General features: G+C 37.7%; 1 protein-coding gene across 1 annotated transcript in view; it reads left to right on the top strand.

Moving 5' to 3' along the window:
• LOC136847079 (transmembrane protein 231) overlaps positions 1-26,961 on the top strand; it is a 37,777-nt gene extending 10,816 nt beyond the window's left edge. The window contains exons 2-5 of the mRNA XM_067118360.1: positions 10,440-10,600; positions 12,091-12,219; positions 19,169-19,394; positions 24,855-26,961. Of these exons, the coding sequence (XP_066974461.1) occupies positions 10,440-10,600; positions 12,091-12,219; positions 19,169-19,394; positions 24,855-25,111 (773 nt within the window). The 3' untranslated portion in view covers positions 25,112-26,961. The remainder of the gene's footprint in view (positions 1-10,439; positions 10,601-12,090; positions 12,220-19,168; positions 19,395-24,854) is intronic.
• Positions 26,962-27,075: the final 114 nt, after the last annotated feature.

Genomic DNA, 27,075 nt, shown 5'->3' with positions numbered 1-27,075 from the left:
AGGAAGAACCTGTTGGTTCATCAGGTGCTGAGAGCAGGAGTGTGATCATGACAAACTACATTCACCTCCTTTTACCTGAGGGACATTGCCCAGAGGTCCTTGGACACCTTTCCCTTGGGCCTTGTGGTGGCTGCTCAACAAGTTGTGTAGCTCATCAGTTCCCCTAGTGGGACAGGTAGCATCTTGTCTAAGATGTACAGTTGCAGAAGTGAGAGTGAGATTGAGTGACTGGCCTCCCTCCTTTCCCTTTCTGGTACCTTTTCTCTCCCAGTGGGCAGAGGATCGGTTGTCGGACCATCGTGCGCTGGACAGACACAGATGCAGGTGAGTGATTAGCCTTTCTATTTTTCTATTTAATATGGTCTAATAGAAGCAGAGTCCTACCCTCTCTCTAGCAAGGGGAGAGAGGGACTGGCAGTAAAACTAATGCGTTGCTTATATTTAGCTTTATTGTCTCCGACATAGAGTTCTTCCGAGCCTTTTTCGAAATAATGTTGCTTTTCAAATCCATTTCTTCAAAAAGCCCGGAAGTCTGACAGTTGAACACAATTTTGTTCTGATCAGAGGCATTGGACTGCTTCCTTTGTTTGTCATTGCATGATCACGAAAAAGTCCCAGGTGAGGCAAACCACCAGTTGTTTAGGAAACTTACTCAGATCCTCCCACCAATCAGGAAGTCTTCCTTATGTAAAGACTGATGGTTTTGTACAGCATACGTGTAAGAACAACTGACAAATTTTGTGAGTAATTGATATTTTTATATATGTGACTTACCAAGCAATTACATAGCTACAAGCTTCCTACCACGGCAGTCCAAAGATTCAAATTTTGTGGTGGCACCACCATCACTAGTGTAGGTGACAGCGACCCGCCGACTACTGGGACCAACAGGTACAACTCAGCAGGAAACTTCAATTCATTTTCTGCCAGCTCCCGATCAACATCTGTGGTTTTGTGCAGTCCCTTTTTCATCGTCTTTTGCATTTTTGTCCCAGTTTTGGTGAAGTATTCAGATTTTGTGTGGCCTTCTAGTTAGTTATTCTGTTAGCTTTGGTTATCATAATTTCTAATTGATTTAGCATGTCAGACTCTAGTTCTTCTAGTGTTTGGTACTGCACCAAAGGTTGTAAAACTAGACTAATTAGAATTACTTATGATTCTCATACCAAGTTTATCAGATGAAGGGGACAGGAGTGTAATAAGGACGTTACATGCTCAGAATGTCAGGATTGGGATGATCAACAGTGGAAGGTTTTTAACTCTCATTCAGAAAAGCTTGATAGAGATAGGAGGGGAAAGGTAGCTCTCAGGGCCAAAAGTAGAGCTAGTATAGAGTCTATTCCTTTGCCTTCAATGGCTGAGAATAGCACTATTTCTTCTCTTATCCCTTCTGTGTCTCCTGTCCTTAGCCCTCCTACTGTCTTACCACTCATTCCTGTACCAAGTTTCCATGCTTTTGATCAGAACACCATTGCCAGTCTCGAATCTAGGTTCGATAAGAAGTTTGAGTTTTTGGCCAACATGGTCATGGAATTAGGTGTCTTCAAAAGCTTTTGTAGATAAAGCTTCTGGTGTTCCCACTGCAAATGCACTGCAAAGTAAAAGTGTTGTGCTCTCTGAGGAGGTGGCTGCCCACCCTACCAGTGCTCCTAGAGGAAGGTCCCTGTCCCGCTCCCCTGCACTGGGGAGAAGACATACTGGAGGTTGAAGGGAGGCTGGTAGGGTTTGCCCACAGGCATTCGCCCCCTCCGTCGAGCCTGTTGCCCAGTCCCAGGCTGCGACAGAGCGCCATTAGAAAGGCGTCTCATTCAGAGCTCATCATATGTCGCCAGACTCAGATGGTTCTTTGCCTGATGGGAGGCAACGGCGGCGCCGCTCTTCTGCCTCTCAGCCTTTGAAGAGGCACTCTGCCATGGCGAACATCTCTCCTCCTCCTGTCAAGAGGTTTAAGGTCAGTGTGAGTCCCCAACCCTCCTGCAGCTTTGCTGTACTGCCTCCTTCTGTTTCTTCAGTGCGTCATCGTCAGTTGACTTGGGGTAGTCTGGAGTCGCTCAGATCTGTAGAATGCCCTGTTTTGTCACCTAAGCACTCAGACTCTCCTTGTAAGCACCCGTCGCCTCAGTCTAAGCGTTCTCTTGCTCCTGAGCACCTACCCTCACCTGAGCGCTTGGCACCAGCTGTGGCACCTCAGGCTTCCGTGCCAGCTCGTTCAGCCCCAACTTTGGCTCTCCTGGCGCCAATGTCTCCTCATCCTCATTCGTCAACCCAAGAAGATTCTTCCTTAGCCCCGCTTCGTCACCAACTAGACAATCTTATGGAATTCTTAAAGAAGAAGACTGAACAAGGAAGCCACTCTGTCTCCTATCACATCTGACGAGGGAGAGGTCAGTCATGATTCTGCCCCATCTTCTTAATCGAGCCTTCTTAGGTTTTTTTGGCCAACTTTCCAGACTTCTTCGAGCCTGTGCCTCTGGATTCGCCCACGTCCACCTTTCTTGTGCGAAAGCAAGCAAGTAATTCTTGTTTCCCTAAGTTAGTCCTCTCCTCTTGATGAGTGGTTGGCTTCCAAGAGGGATCAAGGCGAGGCGACATTTAACTTTCCTCCTTCTAAGCTTCTTAAGAAGAGGCATCGGTTCTATGCCACTGGAGAGGCTCCTTCCTTGGGAGTTTCTGCCTCCTCCCAGGGGGACCTCTCTGGCTTGGTCGACGCTACGCGACATGCTACATTCTCCTCTTCTAAGGTTATGTTCTCCTCTCCGGAATCGGACCATCTCATGAGGAACATTTTCAAGGTTCTGGAGATCTTTAGCTTCCTTGACTGGAGTGTGGGAGCTCAAGCAAGGAAGATTGAGGACTGTCCAGTCCTGGCAGAGGACTTTGCTTCCAACTGGTTGAACTTTTTGCCTTGTGCGGACAAGGCAGTTAGAGATGGCTCAGCGGAAGTAGCCTCGCTGTATGCGATGGGCTCTCTGAAGAAGCGAGAGCTGTGGCACTCTTTCATTACAAAAGGAGTTACCACGACACAGAAGTCGGCTCTCTTGTTTTCTCCTCTCGACAAGACCTATCTCTTCCCTCAGGACACTGCTAAAGAGGTTCTGCCTGCATTACAGAAAACGTCAACCCACGACTTGCTGGCTCAGTCCATGAAGCACCTGAAGGTAGCTCTGGATGTAGTGCCTAAGTCTTTCTGTCCACTGCAACCCCAGCCCTCTCGAGGAGGATGAGCCAGACCCAGTCTAGACTGCATACCAATCTTCGCACCCTTGCTAAATGAGAACTGTGTCCTTCATGTCCTGGTAGGTGCCAGGTTGCACTGATTTTGGGAGGAATGGAGCTGCAGAGGAGCAGAGCCCTGGGTAGTGCAAGTATTGAAGAGAGGCTACAACATTCCTTTCAAAGAAAAGCTTCCTTTATCCAAGTCGCCGATCACCTTGACGGCTTACTCGGCAGGGTCCGAAAAGATTTTGGCCCTTGCTCAAGAAGTCAGGTCCCTTCTTCGCAATGGAGCAGTGGAGGAAGTAGTGGACCAGTCATTGGAGGGATTCTACAACAGGCTTTTCGTAGTCCCAAGTCACCGGGGTGATGGAGACCCATACTGGATGTCAGCGCCCTGAATTTTTTGTGGTGAAGACAAAGTTACACATGGAAACAAACCAATCTGTCATGTCCTCTCTCCATCAGGGTCACCCCAGACATGCAGGACGCTTGTTTTCATGCCCCCATCCATCCGGACTCGAGGAAGTTCCTGAGGTTTGTTTTTCGGGGCAAAGTTCTCCAGTTTCAGGCGCTGTGCTTTGTCCTGGCCACAGCCCTTCAAGCCCTCACTCGAATTATCACTCATCTTGGCACTTCTCGGGATCAATGTATCCCTCTATATGGATGACTGGCTTCTCCACTCCTCATTGGAGGAACAATGTGCTAAGGACTTGAAAAGGACTCTCTTTGCCTAATACAGGAGTTAGGCATTTTGATCAATTCCCAAAAATCTCAGATGACTCTGACTTGGAGAATTCTCTATTTGGGAATGACTCTAGACTCTCGAGCTTTTTGGGTTTTTCTCTCCCCCAAAAGGGTCGAGTCCTGTCTCCAAACTGTCCAAGAGTTTCTCAATCTCTCGACCTGCTCAATTCTTCAATGGATGAGCCTCCTGGGCACCTTGGCCTCAGTGGAACAGTTCGTGAAGTTAGGCAGGCTTCACATGAGGTCCTGCAATTTTACCTGAAGGCAAATTAGTGCAGGAAGATCCAGTCGGACTCCGTCGTCTCCTTGGTTGTGTTGGAGATCAAGGAGGATCTTCGATGATGGTTGTCAGAGGAAAAACTGCAGGAAGGAATTTCTCTCCTCCCTCTGAAACACAACCTAGAAGTCTTTTCTGACACTTCAGATGCAGGTTGGGGAGCTCTGCTAAGGAGTCAGAAGGTCTCTGGGACATGGACATTGGATCAGAAGTCACTACACATCATGTCAAGGAATTAAATGCTATTCACCTGGACCTTCAGGCATTCTCTCCGCTAGCCTCAGGCAAAATCGTAGTAATCTACTTGGACAACACAACAGAACTGTCTTATGTCTGCAAGCAGGGAGGCACCCACTCCTTCACTCTCTATGAGACAGCGAAAGACCTCCTTCTCTGGGTGAAGCAGAACCAAGTCTAGATTCTCCCTCGCTTCATTCAGGGAAAACTGAATGTCCTGGCGGACGAGTTAAGCTGCGGTCACCAGGTATTGCAGACAGAGTGGACCTTAGACTTCAAAGTCTGCCTCGATCTGTGGAAGCTTTGGTGCAAACCTTCCATAGATCTCTTCGCAGTGTCGAGGAACCACCGCCTTCCTCTCTTTTGCTCCCCAGTCCTGGACCCTCTTATGTGGGCAACAGATGCCATGCTCTTGGACTGGGCAGGTCTCGACGTCTATGCCTTCCTTCCCTTCAGGTTGATCAGAGAGGTGCTGAACAAGTTCATGTCTCACCAGAATGTCTCAGTGACACTCATCGCTCCATTCTGGCCGAGAAAGGAATGGTTTTCGGACCTGATGGGACTGCTTGTGGATTTTGAGAGGCTGCTTCCACAAAAACAGTCGCTGCTCAGTCAGCCCCACTTCCTCAGGTTCCATCAAGGATTGTTCACTCTGGCCCTGACAAGATTCAGACTGTCAGGAGCCTCGTCAGAGTGAAAGGTTTTTGCGACAGGCTGCAGAAGCTATTGCTGAAGTCGACAAGCTTCTAGCAGGCTCTACCAGTCCATGTGGACAGTTTTCAGGTGTTGCAGACAGGATAACATCTCTTCTGAAACCTCTGTGAGCCAGATAGCTGATTTCTTACTCTTCTTGAGGACCTCAAGGAAGTTGTCGCCCCCTACGATTAAGGGATACAGATCGATGCTTAGCTCAGTGTTCAAGCATAGAGGCCTTAACCTGTCTGTGAATCAGGATCTTAGCGATCTCATCAGATCCTTCAAGACTTCCAAAGTAGAGAAGCCTGATGCAATCTCTTGGAAACTGGACATCGTTTTGAAGTCTCTCGAGCTCCTCTTTCGAACCTCCATGTTCAACTTCTCTTAAGTGTCTCACCAAGAAGCCTCTCTTCCTGGTAGCATTGGCTACTGCAAAACGAGTTAGCAAGCTCCAGGCGATAGACAAGAGGGTTGGATTTGCCCAGTGAAATGCAGTATGCTCTCTCTCTCTCTCTTGGTTTCCTTGCCAAAAATGAGGATGTTTCCTATTCGTGGCCCCGCTCGTTTGTCATTAAGAGCTTGGTGGACATTCTTGGGCTAGAGGAAGATAAGAGACTTCTTTGTCTTGTGAGGGCCTTGCTTACTACCTCCCTAGGACTGAAAAGATCAGGGGACCCTCGAACAACCTCTTGTGCTCTGCGAGGAACCCTTCGCGTCCTCTTTCAAAAAATGCTCTCTCTTTTTTCCTGAGAAGTTTGATTTCGGAAGCTCACTCTCAGGTTCATGAGGGCGTTTTCCCGATCCTGAACGTTAAAGCTCATAAGGTTCGATCCGTCGCCACTTCTCTTGCGTTTCGGCACAATATGTCCTTGTCTTCTATTCTGCAATCAATATTGAGGTCCAAGTCAGTTTTTGTGTCACACTACCTTAAGGATGTTGAAACTGTGTTCAAGAACTGTAGTATGTTAGGGCCTTTATCCATGGCTGGCATTGAGTTGGGGAGAGGAAGCATAGGAGGCTCTCTGTCCCTCTACTGTCTCCTTGCCTTGTTGTAAGATTGTTGAGTTTTAAGGGAAGCCTGGGGGTACAGTGTACCTGAAATACCCACCAGTTTTTAAGGGTTGGGGGGTGGTCTTTTAATTTTGGTGGTAGGTGACAGCATTATTTTTTATTCTGGTCTATGTCCAGGTCAAGGGCACTATTTTTGTCTTTGTCAGCCATCAGTGAACTTCTGTGGCTGCAAAGTACCCACTGAAGTAGGGGGACTCTTGGTCATACTGCCACGCCCTCTACAGGTTAAGATGAGCACCGACCAGAAACAGTAATCACCTGCAGCAGTTCTCTTACCAGGTAAGGTACAACAAGCATTGACCCAATGCTAGCAACCTTTCTGGTTCAAAGTCATTATCTTTATTAATGTTTTGGATTGGAATATGTCCATGTATCCCACCTCCTCTCAATGTGGAGTCAGCTATGTAATTGCTTGGTAAGTCACTTATATAAGAATGACATTTTTATGATAAAATCAGGTTTTATATATACTTACCAAGCAATTACATAATTGGAGCCCTCCCTTCTCCCCACGGATGGACATCAGGGCTCAAACGACTTGAAATTTCCTGCTGAGTTGTACCTGTGGGTCCTGATAGTGGGCAGGTCCCTGTCACCTATACTAGCGATGGTGGCGCCACCGTGAAATTTGAACTTTTGGACTGCCATGGTAGGAAGCTTGTAACTATGTAATTGCTTGGTAAGTACCGTATATATAAAATTTTATTTTATCATAAAAGTGTCATTTTTCCTAATATACAAACCTGAGGTCTTTACATGTACTGCCCACCTTTAGCCACCCCTCATTCTGATACCTGGGCTATTAGGCAAGTGGATACATTGCTCAGTGGAGGGGAGGTGGTGAGGGCACCCCTCATCCCTCCCACCTGTAGATTAACTACCAAACAACCTTGTTGTGTAGAATAAACTGCTCTAGCTCACACTGAGGGTAATTCGTTATGTAAAAACCTCTGGTTTGTATGTTAGGAAAAATACAAATTACTTACAAAGTTTGTCATTTTTTATTTCTGTTGTTGTTGGGAATAAAATCCTTGCTATTTAAATAATTTGTGCGCTGACCCGGTGTTTACTAATTGTGCCTCAACTAACATAAAATTTTATGATAAGTTTGTCCCGTCGTTCTGATCACCATGACTAAGGATCCGTTCGGACATGTGCTTCAGCACTGGCTATGACCTAACCAAACAAACCAAAACCTAATGTAACCTAGAATATTGTGTGCTAACCTAACCTGACTTATATCGCTGTGCCCTGACCTGGCCTGGGGGCTATCCCCCCTGGGACACCCCACCCTTGTAACACTGAACATCGAACATGTGAACTGGCTTAGGCTACCCTTTAATGTCCAAATCGTTATTATTCATCATGCAATGATATTAAAAACTAAGAAAGATAATTGCACAGTTTACCTACTCAAAATTGATGCTGCCTGACCATGAGGGTACCTGCCTCTGCTTCTTTGCAGCAACTGGGGGCTCACGTGAATCAGAAGTGCTTGGTCCAGGTCGTATTGTACTCGGCCAGGAAAGTAAATCAGAGTCAGGGAATGTCGAGCAGCATTTGAGCAGATGGACAAGTTTGATTAAATCCAGAAACACCCGAAATGGACATGGAGCACATTTTAGACATTAAAAAAGTTGGGAGAAAGACAACGGGAAACGTGTTAAACTCGTCAGTGATCAGTAATTCAGGGAACAAAATGTTATCGTGACACTCCATCTTGGCGGTCAAAAACGGAAAGAAAGGGTGACTATGGGTCAGGGCGTAAGTCTATGAATCATATCCATCACATGCATTCTGATTGGTTAGATTTATTTAATCCATGACCCTAGGGTATGACCCAGGTCAGCTGGGCATACAATTGGATAGATTTAAATTTCCCGTGATTGGGTCGGGTCAATGCACAATGGCAATCTTAGGGACTACAGGTTAAGAGGGGCGCAGTACTATGGCCATCCTAAGAACTACGGGAGAGTGGCACTGTGTGGGACTGTTCATGTCAACTAAGTACAGGCAGTCCCTGGTTATCGGCATGGGTTCCGTTCCAGTGGCATGATGATAAGCGAAAATCGCTGATAACTGAAATCTGGCAATTTTCAGTACTGTTTCGGCAGTTTTTGGCACTTGTCGGTGCCAAAAATTGCCGATTTTAGGTTATTGGCGTCGCTGTTAAGTATGTATTGGCGCCAATATGTGATTATCAGCGCCGATAAGTGGAAATCGGCACACAATGGCGCCGAAAATTGCCAATTTTCATTGCTAGACAAGTGCCGAAAAACCAGATCGCCAATAACCGAGCCCGCCGATAACCGGGGACTGCCTGTAACCTACTTAGAAAAAGTTAAGTTCTGTGGAAAAAGTTGTCGATCGGTAAATTGATGTAAATTGGCCAGGTAAGTTGCTTAGTCACTAATGACATACTAATACTTTGCTAGAGGAAACATTCATTAGGTTTTATGGTAAAAGTTTACTTGAAACCGTTATCAGATTTTGGACTTGAAAATGTTATTTTCCTTTTTTTTAATGTTAGCTTTAAGCATTTCTGAAGTTCTTATCTTTTGCTTTAAAGTTTTATATGCATGTAATGCCATCAAAACTCCTATTAGCACCATTTTCAATACCATCCCAGTTCAGTTAGAATGAAAAAGATGGTAAATATCTCAGTACCAGTAAATTTGTGTTAGATATGAACAAAAGTTATGTACAAATCATATTAAGGATATTTAAGATCACAGCATGTAAACTTCAGTATCAAATAATAGTTTAAAGTAAAATAATTCTGATTTTGTATTTTATCACTTTTTGTTTTCTTCCACTACCCCTAGGCCTACCCATCTAGTCTAAAAGACATAGGCCTATGCCTACTAGTTAGATAGCCAGTGGAATGGTAAACTTGTATCACTAAGATCTGTTCCAGTTTGCTAAATGGTCCTGCAGGAATGGATTTGCAGCCAAGTTGTTCCAGATCTGTTCCTTAACTAATGAACTGTCTACATGCAATAAACCTAACTAGTTATTAAACAGGTATCAGATGGTTCTCGTTTTTTGATGGACAGAATAAAAAATAATTAATGCTAACAACAGTAGAGTAGTTGAAATATGTTTCATTTCTGTGACCATTAGGGTAGTGAAAACCACTAGAAAATAGGATAAAAATGGGTACTTCCTAGCTTTACTGCTCCTAAGACATCATCCTGCTTGCACAAGTGTGGAAAGTGTACAGTTTAGGCTGCCTTTAATGTATGGCTGTTTTAGATGTTTCAGGATTAAATTATTTCTATGTTGTATGGAAAGTAAATTTTTAAAATACAATTGTAATTTTTGTTCTCATATAAGATAGATACTGAGGAGTTATTGATTGTAAAGCTGAACCTGTCATATTTTACCAGTAATACACAGTAGATATATATGTTGCATACTTTATACATTTTATGCTGGTGTCACTGTTTGGTATTTGGTTTTGTTGTCATTGGGTGATGAACTAGTAATTCAGGAGAAATTACTAGTTTGTCATCAGATTTCATGTTGCAATGAATTTAACATGAGAGGGATGGTTACTAACAGAATCCTTAAATATTTCTTTTTAAATAGTTTGCATGTTTAATTTTTTTATTTGCCTTGGTGATGGATATTAAGGTACTGTATCATTCCTGTGTGATTAGGGGTGGTATACAGTCAGTACACTTGACAGTGATTTATTTTGAGGTTAATGATGAATCCAGACACAAATACAACAATCATGACCTTTGTAACAATTCTTCTTTTGGTAGAGTTATTATATTGGGTGAGTTTTTGGTGTGGTCATTTACGGAAAATGCTGCTGGCACTATAGGATGTAAGAGTAGCAGAAACAAGACAGCCTTTGATGCAGATCTATAGATCATGGATCAAAGCTGGGGCAGAACTAACAGCTAAGTTGCTTGGCTGGCTTTTCTGGGAAGGCCTGACCACCAGCAGTTGGTAACTAACATTATGATATTATACCATCCTGTAACTAATATCCAGTTTAAAAACTTAGTTCTTGGAGGATGGATAATGCCAGGGAATATTGCTTAAGATATGTCAAAGGTAATTGTTTGTATGTAAATGTATAAAAACAGTTACATTTTAAGAAAAAGAACTGTTTTTATGTAAAGAAATGTGATTGGTTAACTATTCTTAAGCTTTTTATGACAGTATACATGTCTTGTCCTTTCAGGTCTGTGGATCAAAGAGGCAGAATATCGTGAACAGCCAGATATCCGCTTTAAATATCAAGTGCTACTTATTACAGAAACATCGGTTGGTCCTCTTATCTGGTCTAGCAATTCAATATACAATGATCTGTTGAAAAAATATTTACGAACTCCTTTGATAAAGGTATGGATAAATAAGGCTAGTTAGAATGTATCTAGATACTGTATATAGATCATATCTTGTTTTGCTTTTATATATGCATCCAGTCATTTGGAATTACAGTATTGTCATTTCTTCTTACTGGCTTAATATTTAGTTACTGCATACAGTATTGACTGATGTTAGCTGTCTGTATTCTGTAGTTAAAACTTGTTACACTACTGATGTTTATTTTAGGTAAATGAGTGATTAGGCTCAGTTTTTTGCTAAACATTACAGTTTTGCTACTTCCTTGAATACCCATCTGCTTTCTCCTGCCTCATTACTTGGGGATTTAGTTAGTTTTCTTGCATGCGTATATGTAGAAGGAACCATATATTGTACTGTTGTGGTTGGTAAAGGAAATTATCATTGCAAAATTTCAAAATCAGAAATAACATGAATAAGGTGAGCACTTAATAAAGCATATGTATATTTATTATTATAATTTATCCTGCAGGAAAGATGTATGGGTAACTGAAAAATACAGTGCTGTATATCAGAAGGGTATTTGTGTGTGTGTGTGTGGCATGCATGCATGGCTCCAATAACTGACTCCCTGGTCAAAACAAAATATTAAATTTGTGTACAGGGTACTCACAACTACATTTGTACATTTGAGAAATTTTGATTACCTTGCCAGCTGGAGAGAAGCAATGACACAGTTAAAATGAATGATTTTTTTAGCACAAATATATGTTTTAAACTTGATAAACTCATGATACATTAGTGAAAAAACATGGCATACTTGATGTAAATTAATTGAAGAATAGGCTTAATGTAAATTGAATGAAAAATGGATGTACTTATTACTCATAGATGTGAAGAAATTTAATGAAATTAATGGGGAGTTAGGAGATGGACAATTCTTGTATTGGGGAGTGGTAAAGCAGTTTGCTGACTCAAGATTGAAAATTGAAGGACAAAAGCAGTAGAGGGAAGTACCATAATTGTATAAATATACAACCCAGTACTATGAATTTCACCAGATTTGAATATGAAGGTGGTAACAGTCAAGTACTGTATCTGGTTACTTTATAATCAAAGACCAGGCTGTGGGTTAAAAGAAAATACTGTAAATTATGGGGCAAGAAGCATCTATATGACTCATTTGTAAAGATATACAGTAGTTGGAATGATTTAGGGTACTTAAAGAAAATGTTTGAAATAAACTTCATAGAAGAGAACTATCGAAAGGGGTGGTTGAAAGAAGATAGAAAGGTACCCAGGCAAGCTTGGAGTAAGGCTGGAATGATGTAAATTTAAGATTCAGAACATGACAGTGAAAAACTTCTGATATAGGTCAATGGATAATAGCAATGATTTATCTTTTATCTTTTACTCTTTTGTAATGTCATTCTTGTGTGCCCCAAAGCAAAGTTGTGTTGATGGATAATAATTCAGTTGTTCTTTTAATGATTATTTTGTATGATGAATATTGCTTTTTTACTTTCCTTTTATATCTTTCTTTGTAGTCCAGTGAAATTGATGAAAACAAAGATGGTTTGAAAGATAAATTGGATTTCAACTTGGAACTACCTCTGTTGGCCAGTGAGCTTGTGTATGGAGTATCAGTGTTGCTCGTCTTTGACTACAGATTACAAGTAAGTCATATTATGAAATGATAAATCTTTGTCTTTCAATTATGAATTTATTGTCCTTAAAATTGACATTAAAGTAATTTACTGACAATGTACAAACCTTATTATGATTTTATTATGTCCTCGCAATATACAAACCTTACTTTTATATAAGTAACTTACCAAATAATTACATAGCTATAGTTTCTACTTTAAGCGGCAGCTCAAAATTTGAAATTCGCGGTAGCGCTCTTTTGTCTTGGGTGTAGGTATGCTGCCCTGCCCATTATTGGGGAAGAATAGGTACAACTTGGCTAAGGAGCTCAATTCGTTTCTGCTGGTTAATGACTGAACAACAGTTATTAGCAGCTCTTGTTTTCGCTTTCACCGGATGGTTGGAGATCGTCTTGGGTGAAGTACTCTTTGAATTTTGGTAGCGCAGCTATCTAGCTTAGCTAGAATTTTGGATACTTCAATTGTGACTTATTCATTTGGAATTTTTTACCATTATGTTGGACTCTAGTTTATACAGCATTAGGTACTGCAGCAAAGGCTGCAAAACTAGACTTACGTCTGCAAAATATGACGCACATACCATTTGTTGTACTTGTAGGGAACAAATTTGTTCTCCTGAATTGAATTGTGACGAATGTAAAGACTGGAAAAAGAGTAAATGGAAGACGTTACAGACACACTTAGACAAATTGAAACGTGACCGAATTGGAAAAGCTACAGCTAGGGCCGAAGCAAAGGCTTCTGCTAATGTAGGTCATTCTTCCGGGGATGATATTGATGTTTTGCCTATCCCTTCAATGCCTGTGACAGCTTTTTCTCCCATTTCCAGTCCTCCAACTTTTCCTGTCACTCCTGTACCTAGCTCTCATTCTGCTGAACCCAATGCCATTGCCAGATTTTCGATAGGAAGGACTCTGGCTCCAACGAACCCCAACCTAACGTTATACTCAGAAGCTTCGGATCTGGGTTGGGGAGCCCTTCTCAACAACATGGAGGTGTCAGGAACATGGTCCCCTTCCGAAAGAAACCTCCACATCAACATGAAGGAACTAAAAGCGATTCATCTGGCACTTTAACACTTTGCAATGCTAACCTGTCACAAGACAGTAGCGGTTCATTCGGACAGCATGACCGCCCTAGCGTATATCAAGAATCAAGGAGGGACCCATTCTTTTACACTCTACGAAGCGACAAAGGATTTTCTTCTTTGGGCAAAGAGCAACGTGACTCGCTTCATTCAGGGCAAGATGAACGTCCTTGCGGACGAATTGAGTCGTGGAAAACAGGTCCTACCGATGGAATGGACACTCAATCCACAGGTGTGCATTGACCTGTAGAAGCTGTGGGGAAAGCTGTTGATAGACCTGTTCGCGACGTCAAGGAACAATCGTCTTCCTTTATATTGCTCCCCAGCTCCGGACCCACAAGCATGGGCAACAGATGCCATGTTGCAGGACTGGTCGAACCTCGACCTTTACGCCTTCCCTCCCTTCAGCATGGTGAGGGAAGTGTTGAGGAAGTTCAATTCACACAACAACGTGTCAGTGACACTATTCGCTACCTTTTGGCCACACAAAGAGTGGTTCCCCGATCTGTTGAGCCTTTTGACAGACTTCCCAAGGCTGCTTCCTCAGAGGAGAAATCTTCTCAGACAGCCGCACTTCCTCCGACGCCATCAAGGGTTATCCACTCTCGCTCTGACAGGCTTCAGACTGTCAGGGAGCTTGTCAGAGCAAAAGGATTTTCAAGAAAGGCTGCAGAGGCTATTGCTAAGTGCAGGCAACAATCTTCCTCTGCAGTTTACCAATTCAAGTGGGCAGTTTTTAGGAAGTGGCGCTGAGAGCGAAAGATTTCCTCTCTCAAACGTCTGTAACCCAAATCGCAGGTTTTCTTCTATATCTCAGAATATCGAAAGGACTCTCAACATCTACCATCAAGGTTACAGAGCGATGTTGAGTTCAGTAATCAAACATAGAGGATTAGACCTGTCTTGAAACCAAGACATCAGTGACTTAATCAAACATTTGAGCACTAGTAAGCAAGCTAAACCCTCAGGAGTCGCTTGGAACTTGGACGTGGTCTTCAACTGGCTTTCAGGACCATTGTTTGAACCTCTGGAGTCATTGTCACTTCGGCATCTTATGAAGAAGACATTATTCTTGGTGGCACTGGCTACAGCCAAGAGAGCCAGCAAGCTTCATGCCATTGATAAAAGGATAGGCTTCTCACAAGGCAATGCAGTATACTTGCTAATTTTGGATTTTTTGGCCAAAAATGAGGACCCGGCTAACCCTTGGCCTTGCTCCTTTTCTATCAAGAGCCTCTCAGAAGTACTAGGCCCATCCGATCAAGAGAAAGTCCTCTGCCTGGTAAGAACTCTAAGAGTATACCTCGAGAGAACCAAAAACCTTAGAGGATCAGCCCCTAATCTCTGTTGTTCCATTAAAAACCCCAGCCGTCCTTTGTCCAAGAATGCACTATCATTCTTTTTAAGATCCGTGATTTCGGAAGCACATTCGGGAGTTCAAGACGAATTACTATCCTTGTGCAAAGTAAAGGCTCATGAAATAAGAGCTGTGGCAACGTCTTTGGCTTTTAAACGTAACCTGTCTCTCGCTTGAATTTTGCAAACAACATTTTGGAGGTGCAAGTCAGTGTTTGCCATGTTTTACTTACAGGACGTTGAAACAGTGCACGAAAAATGCAGAACTTTAGGTCCGTTCTTCGCAGCTGGCATGGTATTTGGGGATGAAGGATAGGAGGAACGCCTTCCCTTTTCCTCTATCCACTCTCCTTGAATAAGGACAGTCGTACTTCTCGGGAAGTTTGGTGGACACTGAGTCTTGAGTGTCACCAATTGGTATTTTATGGTTTTGGCTAAATGTCGTGTGGTGTAGGTTAATTTTATCTGGTCTTTGTTATTCTATTGTACTGTGCCCAGGGCAAGGGCAGATCCACATATTATTTATGTGACCCATTGGAATTGTTAGCTTTGGCAACCTGCGATTGACCTCCTACGTTGCAAAGCACCCACTCAGTAGAGGTGACTCTTGGCTCTACTGCCACACCACTACAGGTCGAGAGGAGCCATGACCAGAGGCAGTACCCGTCTGCTGTTGCTCCCTCACCAGGTAAGGTTAACCCTTAAACGCCAAGCCTCTATTTACAAAAGTGTCTGCCATATGGCGACGGGGTTTGAGAGTTAGCGCCGAAGCGGAAAGAAAGTTTTTTCAAAAAATCACAGTACGCTTAGTTTTTAAGATTAAGAGCTCATTTTTGGCTCCTTTTTTTCTCATTGCCTGAAGTTTAGTATGCAACCATCAGAAATGAAAAAAAATATCATTATCATATATAAATACTGGAATATATGACAGCGTGAAAAAAAAATTTTGTATATAATTGTACGAGTATACAAATTGCGCTGTAAGCAAAACGGTTAAAGCTAATGAGTTATTTTTTTTTCGTTGTATTGTACACTAAATTGCGATGATTTTGGTATATAACAAATCGTAAAATGATAAAAGCAACACAGAGGAAATATTATCACAAAATGATGCATGAATTCGTAATGCGCGGATGTAAAAAAAAGTTTTTTTCAAAAATTCACCATAAATCAAAATATTGTGCTAGAGACTTCCCATCTGTTGCAAAATGAAGGTAAATGATTGAATATTACTAGAATGTAAGTGTTTTAGCTTACAATTGCATTTTTCGACCATTTCGGTTGAGTCAAAATTGACAGAAGGTTGAAATTTCTGCAGTTATTGTGATTTATATAAAAATATTTCAAAACTGATAAAAGCTACAACCATGAGTTAATTTTTTTTATATTCTACATGAAATTGCACACATTTTCATATATAAAACTTTATGTAACGGCTAATATAAAATGGTGCAAAAATTACGACAAAGTGACAAAAGAAATTCTGAGATTTTCAGCAGAGTTAGCACGCGCGGACATAAGGAAAAAGTTTTTTCAAAAATTTACCATAAATCGAAATATGGTGCTAGAGACTTCTCGTTTGTTGCAAAATGAAGGTAAATGATTGAATATTACTAGAATGTAAGAGTCTTAGCTTACAATTGCATTTTTCGACCATTTCGGTAGAGTCAAAGTTGAATGAAGGTTGAAATTTTGGCACTTATTGTGATTTATATGAAAATATGTCAAAATTAATAAAAGCTACAACCATGAGTTATTTTTTGTTGTATTCTGCATGAAATTGCACACATTTTCATATATAAAACTTTATGTAACGGCTAATACAAAACTGTGCAAAAATTACAACAAAGTGACTAAAGAATTTCTGAGATTGTAAGAGCTTGACGCCATCTCTTCCAAACATGTGTGTGTTCGTGTGTTCGTCGTCCATTGGAGTGGCGAGACGTTTGGCGTCTTCACAAACAGAAACATACACATAGTTTGATACAGAAGATTAGTTGGAACATTATGAGTACATGATTAGAATGCTTGCATGGCAATGCAAGTAGTGGTGATTGTACATACATCAAGACAACAATGGTTAGGGAGAAACAGACAGAAATATTGTATGGTTGAAATCGCGTTCCTTTAGAGAAAGAAAACGAGACGCTCTTGTTGTCTTGCCCACTCCGATGGACAACGAACACACGTGTGTTTGGAAGAGACGGCGTCAGGCTCTTACAAGATTTTCAGCAGAGTTAGTGCGGACATAAGGAAAAAGTTTTTTTCAAAAATTCACCATAAATTGAAATATTGTGCTAGAGACTTCTCGTTTGTTGCAAAATGAAGGTAAATGATTGAATATTGCTAGAATGTAAGAGTTTTAGCTTACAATTGCATTTTTCGACCATTTCGGTTGAGTCAAAGTTGACCGAAGGTTGAAATTTTGGCACTTACCATGATTTATATGAAAATATGTCAAAACTGATAAAAGCTACAACCATGAGTTATTTTCGTTGTATTCTACATGAAATTGTGCACATTTTCTTATATAAAACTTTATGTAACGGCTAATACAAAACGGTGCAAAAATTACGACAAAGTGACGAAAGAATTTCTGAGATTTTCAGCAGAGTTGGTGCAGACGTAAGGAAAAAATTTTTTTCAAAAATTCACCATAAATCGAAATGTATTGCTAGAGACTTTTTGTTTGTTGCAAAATGAAGGTAAATGATTGAATATTACTAGAATGTAAGAGTTTTAGCTTACAATTGCATTTTTCAACCATTTCGGTCGAGTCAAAGTTGACCGAAGGTTGAAATTTTGGCACTTATCGTGATTTATATGAAAATATGTCAAAATTGATAAAAGCCACAACCATGAGTTATTTTTGTTGTATTCTACATGAAATTGCGCACATTTTGATATATAAAACTTTATGTAAACACTAATAGAAAATGGTGCAAAAATTATGACAAAGTGACTAAAGAATTTCTGAGATTTTCAGCAGAATTAGCTGATGCTTTCTTTTGGGATAAGAAAGAAATTTGTGCATGAGCAGCTGGGTCACGCTTGTAAACAAAGCAACAGCGTGATCCGTGAACTCCCAGCATCCCTCAAGGCGCGTGATTTAAAATTTTTCGCAAACAAGGCCTATAAGTATTTTTCCGCAAATATTTAAAAAAACTTTTTGTAGTTGTTGTATTTTACGTCCATTTGGCACCTGACAGACAATTTTTGTCAACGTAAAATACATCCAGTTGGCGTTAAATGGGTTACAACAAGCATTCCAAGATGCTAGCTAATTTGCTATCCCAAATTACCCCCCATATCGAGTAGTTTTTTGGGTAGTATATGTCCATTCATCACACCTCCACTCAATGTGGGATTCAGCTATGTAATTATTTGGTATGTTACTTATATAAAAATTACATTTTTATAATAAAATAAAGTTTTATATATACTTACCAAATAATTACATGATCAGAGCCTGCTCTCCTCGCCCTCTCATGGACATAGAGCATAAACGAATTGAGCTTCTTAGCTAAGTTGTACCTATTCTTCCCCGATAGTGGGCGGGACAGCATACCTACACCCAAAACAAAAGAGCGCTACCGCGAATTTCGAATTTTGAGCCACTGCTTAAAGTAGAAAGTATAGCTATGTAATTATTTGGTAAGTATATATAAAACTTTATTTTATTATAAAAATGTCATTTTACTTATGTATACTGCCCTTATCAGTCAAGGATTAAGGTATCAGTTGGGAATGGTCTTGAGCCTTCCTCTCTGGTGAGTAGATTACGACTAAGGTGTCAACTTACTCATAACCACTGGCCATTGTTCTCTATCCTATTGCAATAAATGGTTCTCTACACATTGAAAACTATGCTGAATGTTGGTTAATTATAATGATGGTTTTTATTTTAAGCAAAGAATTTCCATACCAGACCACTGTGTTGAAGTTTTCAACTCTCACTGGGCTGGGCATAAGCAGTTGCAAGTAACTGCATTAGTAGAGTCAATAGCTGCAGTTACTTCATGTCACCCTTTCACAGCCACCAAACTTCTATTGCAGAATGTAGATTAGACACTAATCTTTCCTTTAGTAGATACCTGTAGTGGTGGCTTGGATAAAATAGTGGTCTCCTGGATACAGAACTGTGTATTTATAAGGGTACTCATTTAGCACAGCTGTGAATGGTTGAAGCTTAGAAACAAAGTTTCAGAATTGTTATGTCAAGAAAAATGCAGATTATTTTTAAAGTTAACATTATTTTTAAACAGCCAGTACAATATATGGAAGAATAGTGTCATGCTGATAAGACCATGTGATACTGATATTTTAGAAGTAGGGGTTTACCCAAACTCCCTAAGTTGTTAATTGCTGCATCTGTTGAACTGGTACACCTAAATGTCTGTATCGGAGCTTAGCTACTCATTAGTTTTAAGTTTTAGTTAATGTATTTAATCATGTGACAGTGTTGTGGTAAAAAACTATGTATGTGGCTGTACCTAAGCAGCTTTTTCCTTTCAGCATTTATGTGAAGTGGCCCTTGAAGGTGCTGGACTGCTACAGTACAGCAGTGGGTTACCTGTAACATCTCTTTATCATTATGCTGATTTGACACTGTCTCAGCGTCACCTGTTGCATTATGGGCGGAGTAATTCTCAGTATAACGTCTCAATTTTGCCAACATCAGTGCAAGAAACCAAAGAGTGGTCAATGAATAGTATACTTCATGAATACTGGAAGAGAAACTGTAAGTATGAGAACTTTATGAACTGAATATATTTTACTCTCAATTTTCTGATACTGATTTTGGTACTCATATAATGTTAGCAGATATGCTAGGTACTGTATGCTAGTATGGATCAACATACAGTACTTACCTTGAATGTTTTGCAAACTTAAAAAGTGGACAAAGTATGTTTTACTTTGAAGTGAGGAAATTGTTACCGAACAATATCAAACAATCATTTACTATATATTTTTTGTGTGTGCAGTTAAAAGATAGTGATAATTTTCTTTTCTATCATTGATTTTGTACTTACTGCAGTGGTTAGAACATTTCAGCCCCACTGAGGTATTTAAATGCCTGGTAAAAATTACAAGTTTATGGTGTGATATAAACTGTTTAAGATTATGATGGGTAGACTATAATTTTGTCTCAGGTTGTTTTTATAGGTTGAAAAAGTTATATGAGTATATTATGGGTTAATGATATAAAAGAGAATTTTGCTGTAAGATTTACCTCAAATTTAAGAACAAATCCTTTAGCACATTAACCGCCATACAGCAGTTTGACATTTTCCTCCTGGCGCCGTGACTTCACAGCCCTCTCCTTCCCAGCTCATTGCTGACAGCAGTTGTTTGGTAGAGTAGAAGGGTAAGAGAGTGTAAAATGTATGAGACACATGTGGTTCATAAAGCGATCTATATACATTTTTGTTCCTCTAATGCCAAATAAGCCATCGGTGGCTCAAAGATAAATTGGACACTGATGGCTCAAGTGGCGATGCTTGTAACGCCTTTCATACGTTTTATCCTTTGTACACCGGTGATACACACTATAATAACCCACTAATTGTTAACTTGATTTTACAAGGCATTTTACTTTATATATACAGGCAGTCCCCGGTTAATGGTGATCCGGTTTTACGGTGCTTGTCTAGCGACGAAAATCAGCAATTTTTGGCGCTGAAAATCGTCGATTTCCGCTTATCGGCGCCGATACATTCCTAACAGAGGCGCCGATAACACAGCGCTTTTTGGCGCCGATAAGCCCGAAAATCGTGGAAAAAGCACCAGAAATCGCCGATTTTCGGTTAGTGGCGATTTTCGGTTATCATCACACCCCCAGAACGGAACCCCCGCCAATAACCGAGGACTGCCTGTATATATATATATATATATATATATATATATATATATATATATATATATATATATATATATATATATATATATATATATATATATATATATATATATATATTTGAGAGAATAGAAATAAATTAATTAATCATTTTGGCAAATTATGTATTGATTTCGGCATTGCAATATATAAAAACATATTAAAACACAACATGGTCAAACCTTAATATTTTTGCAACTTGATTTGTTTTGTAGCTGTTTATTACTGATTTACGTAGACACTTTCTTCTGAATAGAATTTCCTTCATTCATATGTAATGCATGCTTTCTACACTAAATCATATATATATATATATATATATATATATATATATATATATATATATATATATATATATATATATATATATATACTGTGTATATGTACAGTGATCCTCGTCTATCGTGGATAATGGGGCCAGAACCCCAGCGATAAGTGAAATTCAGCAAGTAGCATTGGCCCCTCCCTAGGGAGGCATATACTGTATATACATGGTATATATTTAAAGGCTTTATAGCCTTTCCCACACTGTTATAAACACTTCCTATGCACTTAAACACTGTATTACTATTTTGATCTCCTATCACAGTAATATGCATAAAAAAGATCGTCCCATATTTGTAATGTTTACGTTCTGAGAATCAGCTGACTGAAGCTGCTCACTACTAACGAAAGAATTAGGAAAATAATTTTTTAGTTGCTAAAAGAAACAAATTTATCAATGAAATTATTTTTAATTCTGTACATAAAAGTTTATGATACAGTAATTCATATTTCATTGAGAGAGAGAGAGATAGAGAGAGAGAGAGAGAGAGAGAGAGAGAGAGAGAGAGAGAGAGAGAGAGAGAGAGAGAGAGAGAGAAATGGTGTGTACTGTACAGCACAGTAGCTTGGGACGAGACTAAGTCTTGACTAAATCTTGACAAGCTGGTGATGAGAGAGTATACAGTATCCTTGAGTTGCTTACGTATGAAATTCGGATTTTAATTATTTTACAGTGATTTAAGATGAAACATCAACAGTGATAAGATATTCTCTTATGTACCACTCACGTGCCTTGTCCGAGTGCCTGTATTACTATTTTGATCTCCTATCACAGTAATATGCATAAAAAAAAGACCGTCCCATATTTGTAATGTTTACGTTCTGAGAATCAGCTGACTGAAGCTGCCCACTACTAACGAAAGAATTAGGAAAATAATTTTTTAGTTGCTAAAAGAAACAAATTTATCAATGAAATTATTTTTAATTCTGTACATAAAAGTTTATGATACAGTAATTCATATTTCATTGAGAGAGAGAGAGAGAGAGAGAGAGAGAGAGAGAGAGAGAGAGAGAGAGAGAGAGAGAGAGAAATGGTGTGTACTGTACAGCACAGTAGCTTGGGACGAGACTGTATACAGTATCCTTGAGTTGCTTACGTATGAAATTCGGATTTTAATTATTTTTACAGTGATTTAAGATGAAACATCAACAGTGATAAGATATTCTCTTATGTACCACTCACGTGCCTTGTCCGAGTGCCTGTGGGTATATACGAAGCTTCCAGTCCTTGCGCATCGGTCATAAGCCGTTCTTCTAACGTAACATGATGAAACATCGCTGTTTTCCGCAATATGGCTGCCGATATGGCGGTACTTTTTAATTTTAATTTTTCGATGAATATTTCTGAAAAATCCGCGATGCAGTGAAGCATCTTTTTGTTTAATTTCATTTTGTACTGAATTATATGTCATAATGCAATGAACGAACAGTACTAGTAGATATTAATAATTATTAATGGAATTAATGAAATATTTGGTCTTCATATATCGCGACTATTTTTGAAATTTCCGGGAAAATCCGCTATATATTTTCTCTTATAATATACATACGTAATGGAAAAAATCCATGAAAGTCGTGAATCATGATAGTCGAACATGAAGTATGAGGGTTCACTGTATATATATATATATATATATATATATATATATATATATATATATATATATATATATATATATATATATATATATATATATATATATATATATATATATATATATATATATATATATATATATATATATATATATATATATATATATATATATATATATATATATATATATATATATATATATATATATATATATATATATATATATATATATATATATATATATATATATATATATATATATATATATATATATATATATATATATATATATATATATATATATATATATATATATATATATATATATATATATATATATATATATATATATATATATATATATATATATATATATATATATATATATATATATATATATATATATATATATATATATATATATATATATATATATATATATATATATATATATATATATATATATATATATATATATATATATATATATATATATATATATATATATATATATATATGTATATATATATATATATATATATATATATATATATATATATATATATATATATATATATATATATATATATATATATATATATATATATATATATATATATATATATATATATATATATATATATATATATATATATATATATATATATATATATGTATGTATGTATATGTATATGTATATGTATATGTATATGTATATATATATATGTATATATATATATATATATATATATATATATATATATATATATATATATATATATATATATATATATATATATATATATATATATATATATATATATATATATATATATATATATATAAAATTTTATATTGAAAGCATGCATTGCGTATGGACGAAGGATGTTCTACTCAGTAAGAAAGTGTCTATGTAAATCAGTAATTAAAAACTACAAAATTTTTATGGTCACGCAGAATCACCATCAGATGATGATTACAGCCTTGATGAAAATTCAGTTTCCTCCCTAAGTGAATTCGATTTTATTTAGAAGATGAAGAAATTAATAGCTATAGCGAATCAGAGGATGATAGTATTTTGTTACCAATGGCTAATGTAACAGAAATCAAGCAACAGTCATCTGAATCAAATGTAAGTACTGTATGGCAAGATGCTGTTGTTCTCCCCCAGAAACTCTGTATGTACGAAAAGTTAGAAAATGGTACAAGAAAGGGGCTTTTGAACTTCTCATAATAGCAGTAGTCAGTGCCTGTATACTATTCAACAAATTTTACACAAACCAATCAATTTCAATTTAAAAATTTTGTGAATCTCTAGTGCTCTCACTTTTGACAGGTAAAGCAACTGAAGGGTAATGTAGAGAAGTGAAGAAAAGATTCAGAGGATGTTATGAGATACTTGGTAAAAATGAAGGAAGCCAAATTGCAGCATGTAAAACCATGGGAGTAAAGGCAGTATGTGGTCAGTGTGAAGGCAAGCCACATTCATGCCCTTCATGCTTTGAAAGAATGCATTCACATGAGTTCTAATATTACTAGTATGTGTCTAAAATGCGTCATATTGATGCACTCATGATTTTCAGCCCATAAAAAGTTGATATTTAAAACATTTTTGAAATACTGTACTTTTTTGCTTACTTTTCACATGATCACATTATCATGAATATGACATAAATTTTTTCCCTTATAATGCAGGTTGGTTGCTTTTATTTTTTTTTACTTTTATAAAATTCAATTATTAAACTTTGATTCGCATGCATTTTATGGTATTTCTAACCCTTTTATATACTTGTATGAAATGAAAATTAAAAAATTATAAAAATCCAAAATTGTACCACCAGTTGTACACGTGGCCTTTAAGTCTTGTTTACAGTGTACCACCGATGGTACATAAGGCAGTTAACATGTTAGGCAAGCCTTATGAGAGTCAAGGAATATGACTCATTAATCTTACTGAGCTAATTTGTAGTCGTAACTCATATATTCCATTTATATACTGTACATATAGTGAATACCTAAATATACTTTGGTACCTGTGGTGTCACCTTGTTGAAATAGGAAATGAATTAGTTGTTAAAATTTTTCAATACCAGATAATGGTTTTAAAGTAATTTGTTTCTTGTGAAATGTGGAATTCAAACATTCTGAAAGAAATTTGCTAAATATTTGGGTTCTATGTTTCAAAAGATGATTCAACATATCCTGTAACATAGTGTCCTTAGAATTGACATGCTTTGTAAGTCAGGAAGACAGAAAAAATTATATACAGTACTGTAATTTGTTTTTACATGATAATCCTATTACTATTTTATTTTATTAAGCTTGACAGTGATTTCAGCAGAACTGGCCAGAAATGATAATGATTTTCTCTTCTTTTTTTCCAGTAACAACAAGATTTACAAATACGTATACAAGCTGGCAGAATGGAGGCACAGATGTGTTAAGGTTAATGCTGGAAATCAGGTACCCAGAACAGAGTATCTTATATAAACCAGGATTTTGGTACATTATTAAATGGGCTTGGATACAGTACTTCTGCTTATTAGCAGTTGTATCATATATTGTGAATTTAATCAAGGATTGGATTTTTCAGAATTCCATTGTATCTACATGGGTAGATCATTCCCGCAAAAAAATGTGATGTGTTTTCTTAATCGTTAAGAATTTAGTAATGTAATGTGCTGGTCAATTCAGGGTGATGTTGTCTTATAGAAATACTGTACCAAATGGCAAAAGAGTGTTTTCTATAGAAAGTATTTCTTGTAGCAATTGTTTTTGCTACTTTACTTTTAGTATATTTAATCATGAGTGGACAACAGATATATGTTGCTTGACAAGCAGTAGTGCTTAATAGATTTAATATATTTTATTAAAACTTTCAAGGTATGTAAGAATGTTAAGCACCTTTTCTCAGGAAAATATCACATATATGACTTAAAACTGTCATATAAGGTATCCCTGTCAAAACTAATACCATGTAGTAATAATAAAGTATTTTATATGGTATTTAATTATTTTGTAATATACAGTACTTAACATTATCTTGCTGTAGAATATAATGATCTTATGTTTTTTATTGATACTGTGACATCCTGATATTTATGAGGTATTTTTTTATTTTGCCCCTTTGAGTGGCTGATTTTTGAGTGAAATGAACTCCATTGCAGTGTTTGCCATTATAAGGGAAAAATTAAACATAAACATGGTTACTTTACTGATAAATACACAGTGAACTTTTTGTTGAGGTTTTTTGAAAATGATCTTGAGTAGTCATTGATCGTTTACTTATGAACAAGCAATTGTATGAAAATTTATAGAAAAGTAATTGCTTTGTGAGTAAACACAAAATAATTTATAATGTACTTATTTACTGAGTAACTGCTGTATCCTGGGCTGGTAAAACCCCTGATTTGATGATATTCTAGTCAGGGCATCCTGAACTGTCATTTGCAACCCAGGGGTTATATAAAAATGTTTTGATTCACTTACTGAAAACTGACAAATGTCAGAGTCATCAATGTAAAAGTTTTTTTTATGTCAGTTTTACCTGTATAATTTGCAGTTTTCATGACATTTTGTTGACAGTACTGAAAGTGAAATCTCGTAGGTTAAACTCAGGATAACTCCTAAAATAATTATTATTATTTGCAATGTACACTCAGAATGACATGGAGCCAGCCCAAGTGCCTTTCTTGTGACACAAAAGCTTTCATAAAGTATGTGCATACTTGCAACAAAAGAAAACTTTGATAAGAGGACATAAGGAATATTAAATATTCCAGCTGTCAGCATCAGCCATATTTAATCGCTGCCTACATAGCACAGACCTCTTAATAGGGTTTCTCTGATCCTGATGAAAGATGATGTTTGAGTCATCTACACCCTTAATATGCTGTTCAAGTCCTGAAATATTTGAGTAGAAAAACTTAAAAATTCTTAACACAACCTCAAATTTTATTTGGTGACCCACCTTTAGATATCTCCATTAGTTTCAAGAGATGACACAAAATTGTTTTATTTACCTGGAGTCACACATGCTCTTGGTACCCTGTAAGTAGTCTTTTGTTAGTTATTGTTATTTGGTTTCTCTGCAATCAGAAGGTAAAACACTTGTAATATAGAGGATTAATGAATAGGAAACTAGCATTTTAAAAATTTTGTGCTTCTGCAACCTGTGAATATTGATTCAGTGAATTCTGTGAATTTAATGTATAGGTGAATGAAGTGCAAATAGTAATTTTCCTTCAATTTTGTAGTTCTGGTGGCATAGTGCTTCATGTCTATTTAAAAAAAAAAAAATTGCCATTTGTGTCAAAATGTTGATATCTTTCACCGAACTAGGCTTTTCATACGGTACTTTATTAGGTAAGTTTTAAAAGTTTATTACTTCTAACCTACAGTAATCCATAATAAAAGAGCAATATGAAAATTATATACATACTGAGTGTTCTAGTCTGACTTTATTAAAGACATTAAACTGGAAATACTAAATTGGTATATGTTTGCCTGTATAGGTTAAGTATTTTACTGGTTTGCATTTGGGCAAGTATAGTGTGTGTAGTAAACAAAATATATAACTAACAAAATATGAGTTACTGTCTTTGC

Source organism: Macrobrachium rosenbergii, chromosome 16 (genome assembly GCF_040412425.1).
Source record: "Macrobrachium rosenbergii isolate ZJJX-2024 chromosome 16, ASM4041242v1, whole genome shotgun sequence".
In the NCBI taxonomy this organism is placed as follows: Eukaryota; Metazoa; Arthropoda; class Malacostraca; order Decapoda; family Palaemonidae; genus Macrobrachium; species Macrobrachium rosenbergii.
This window is presented reverse-complemented; position numbering and strand designations above follow the sequence as displayed.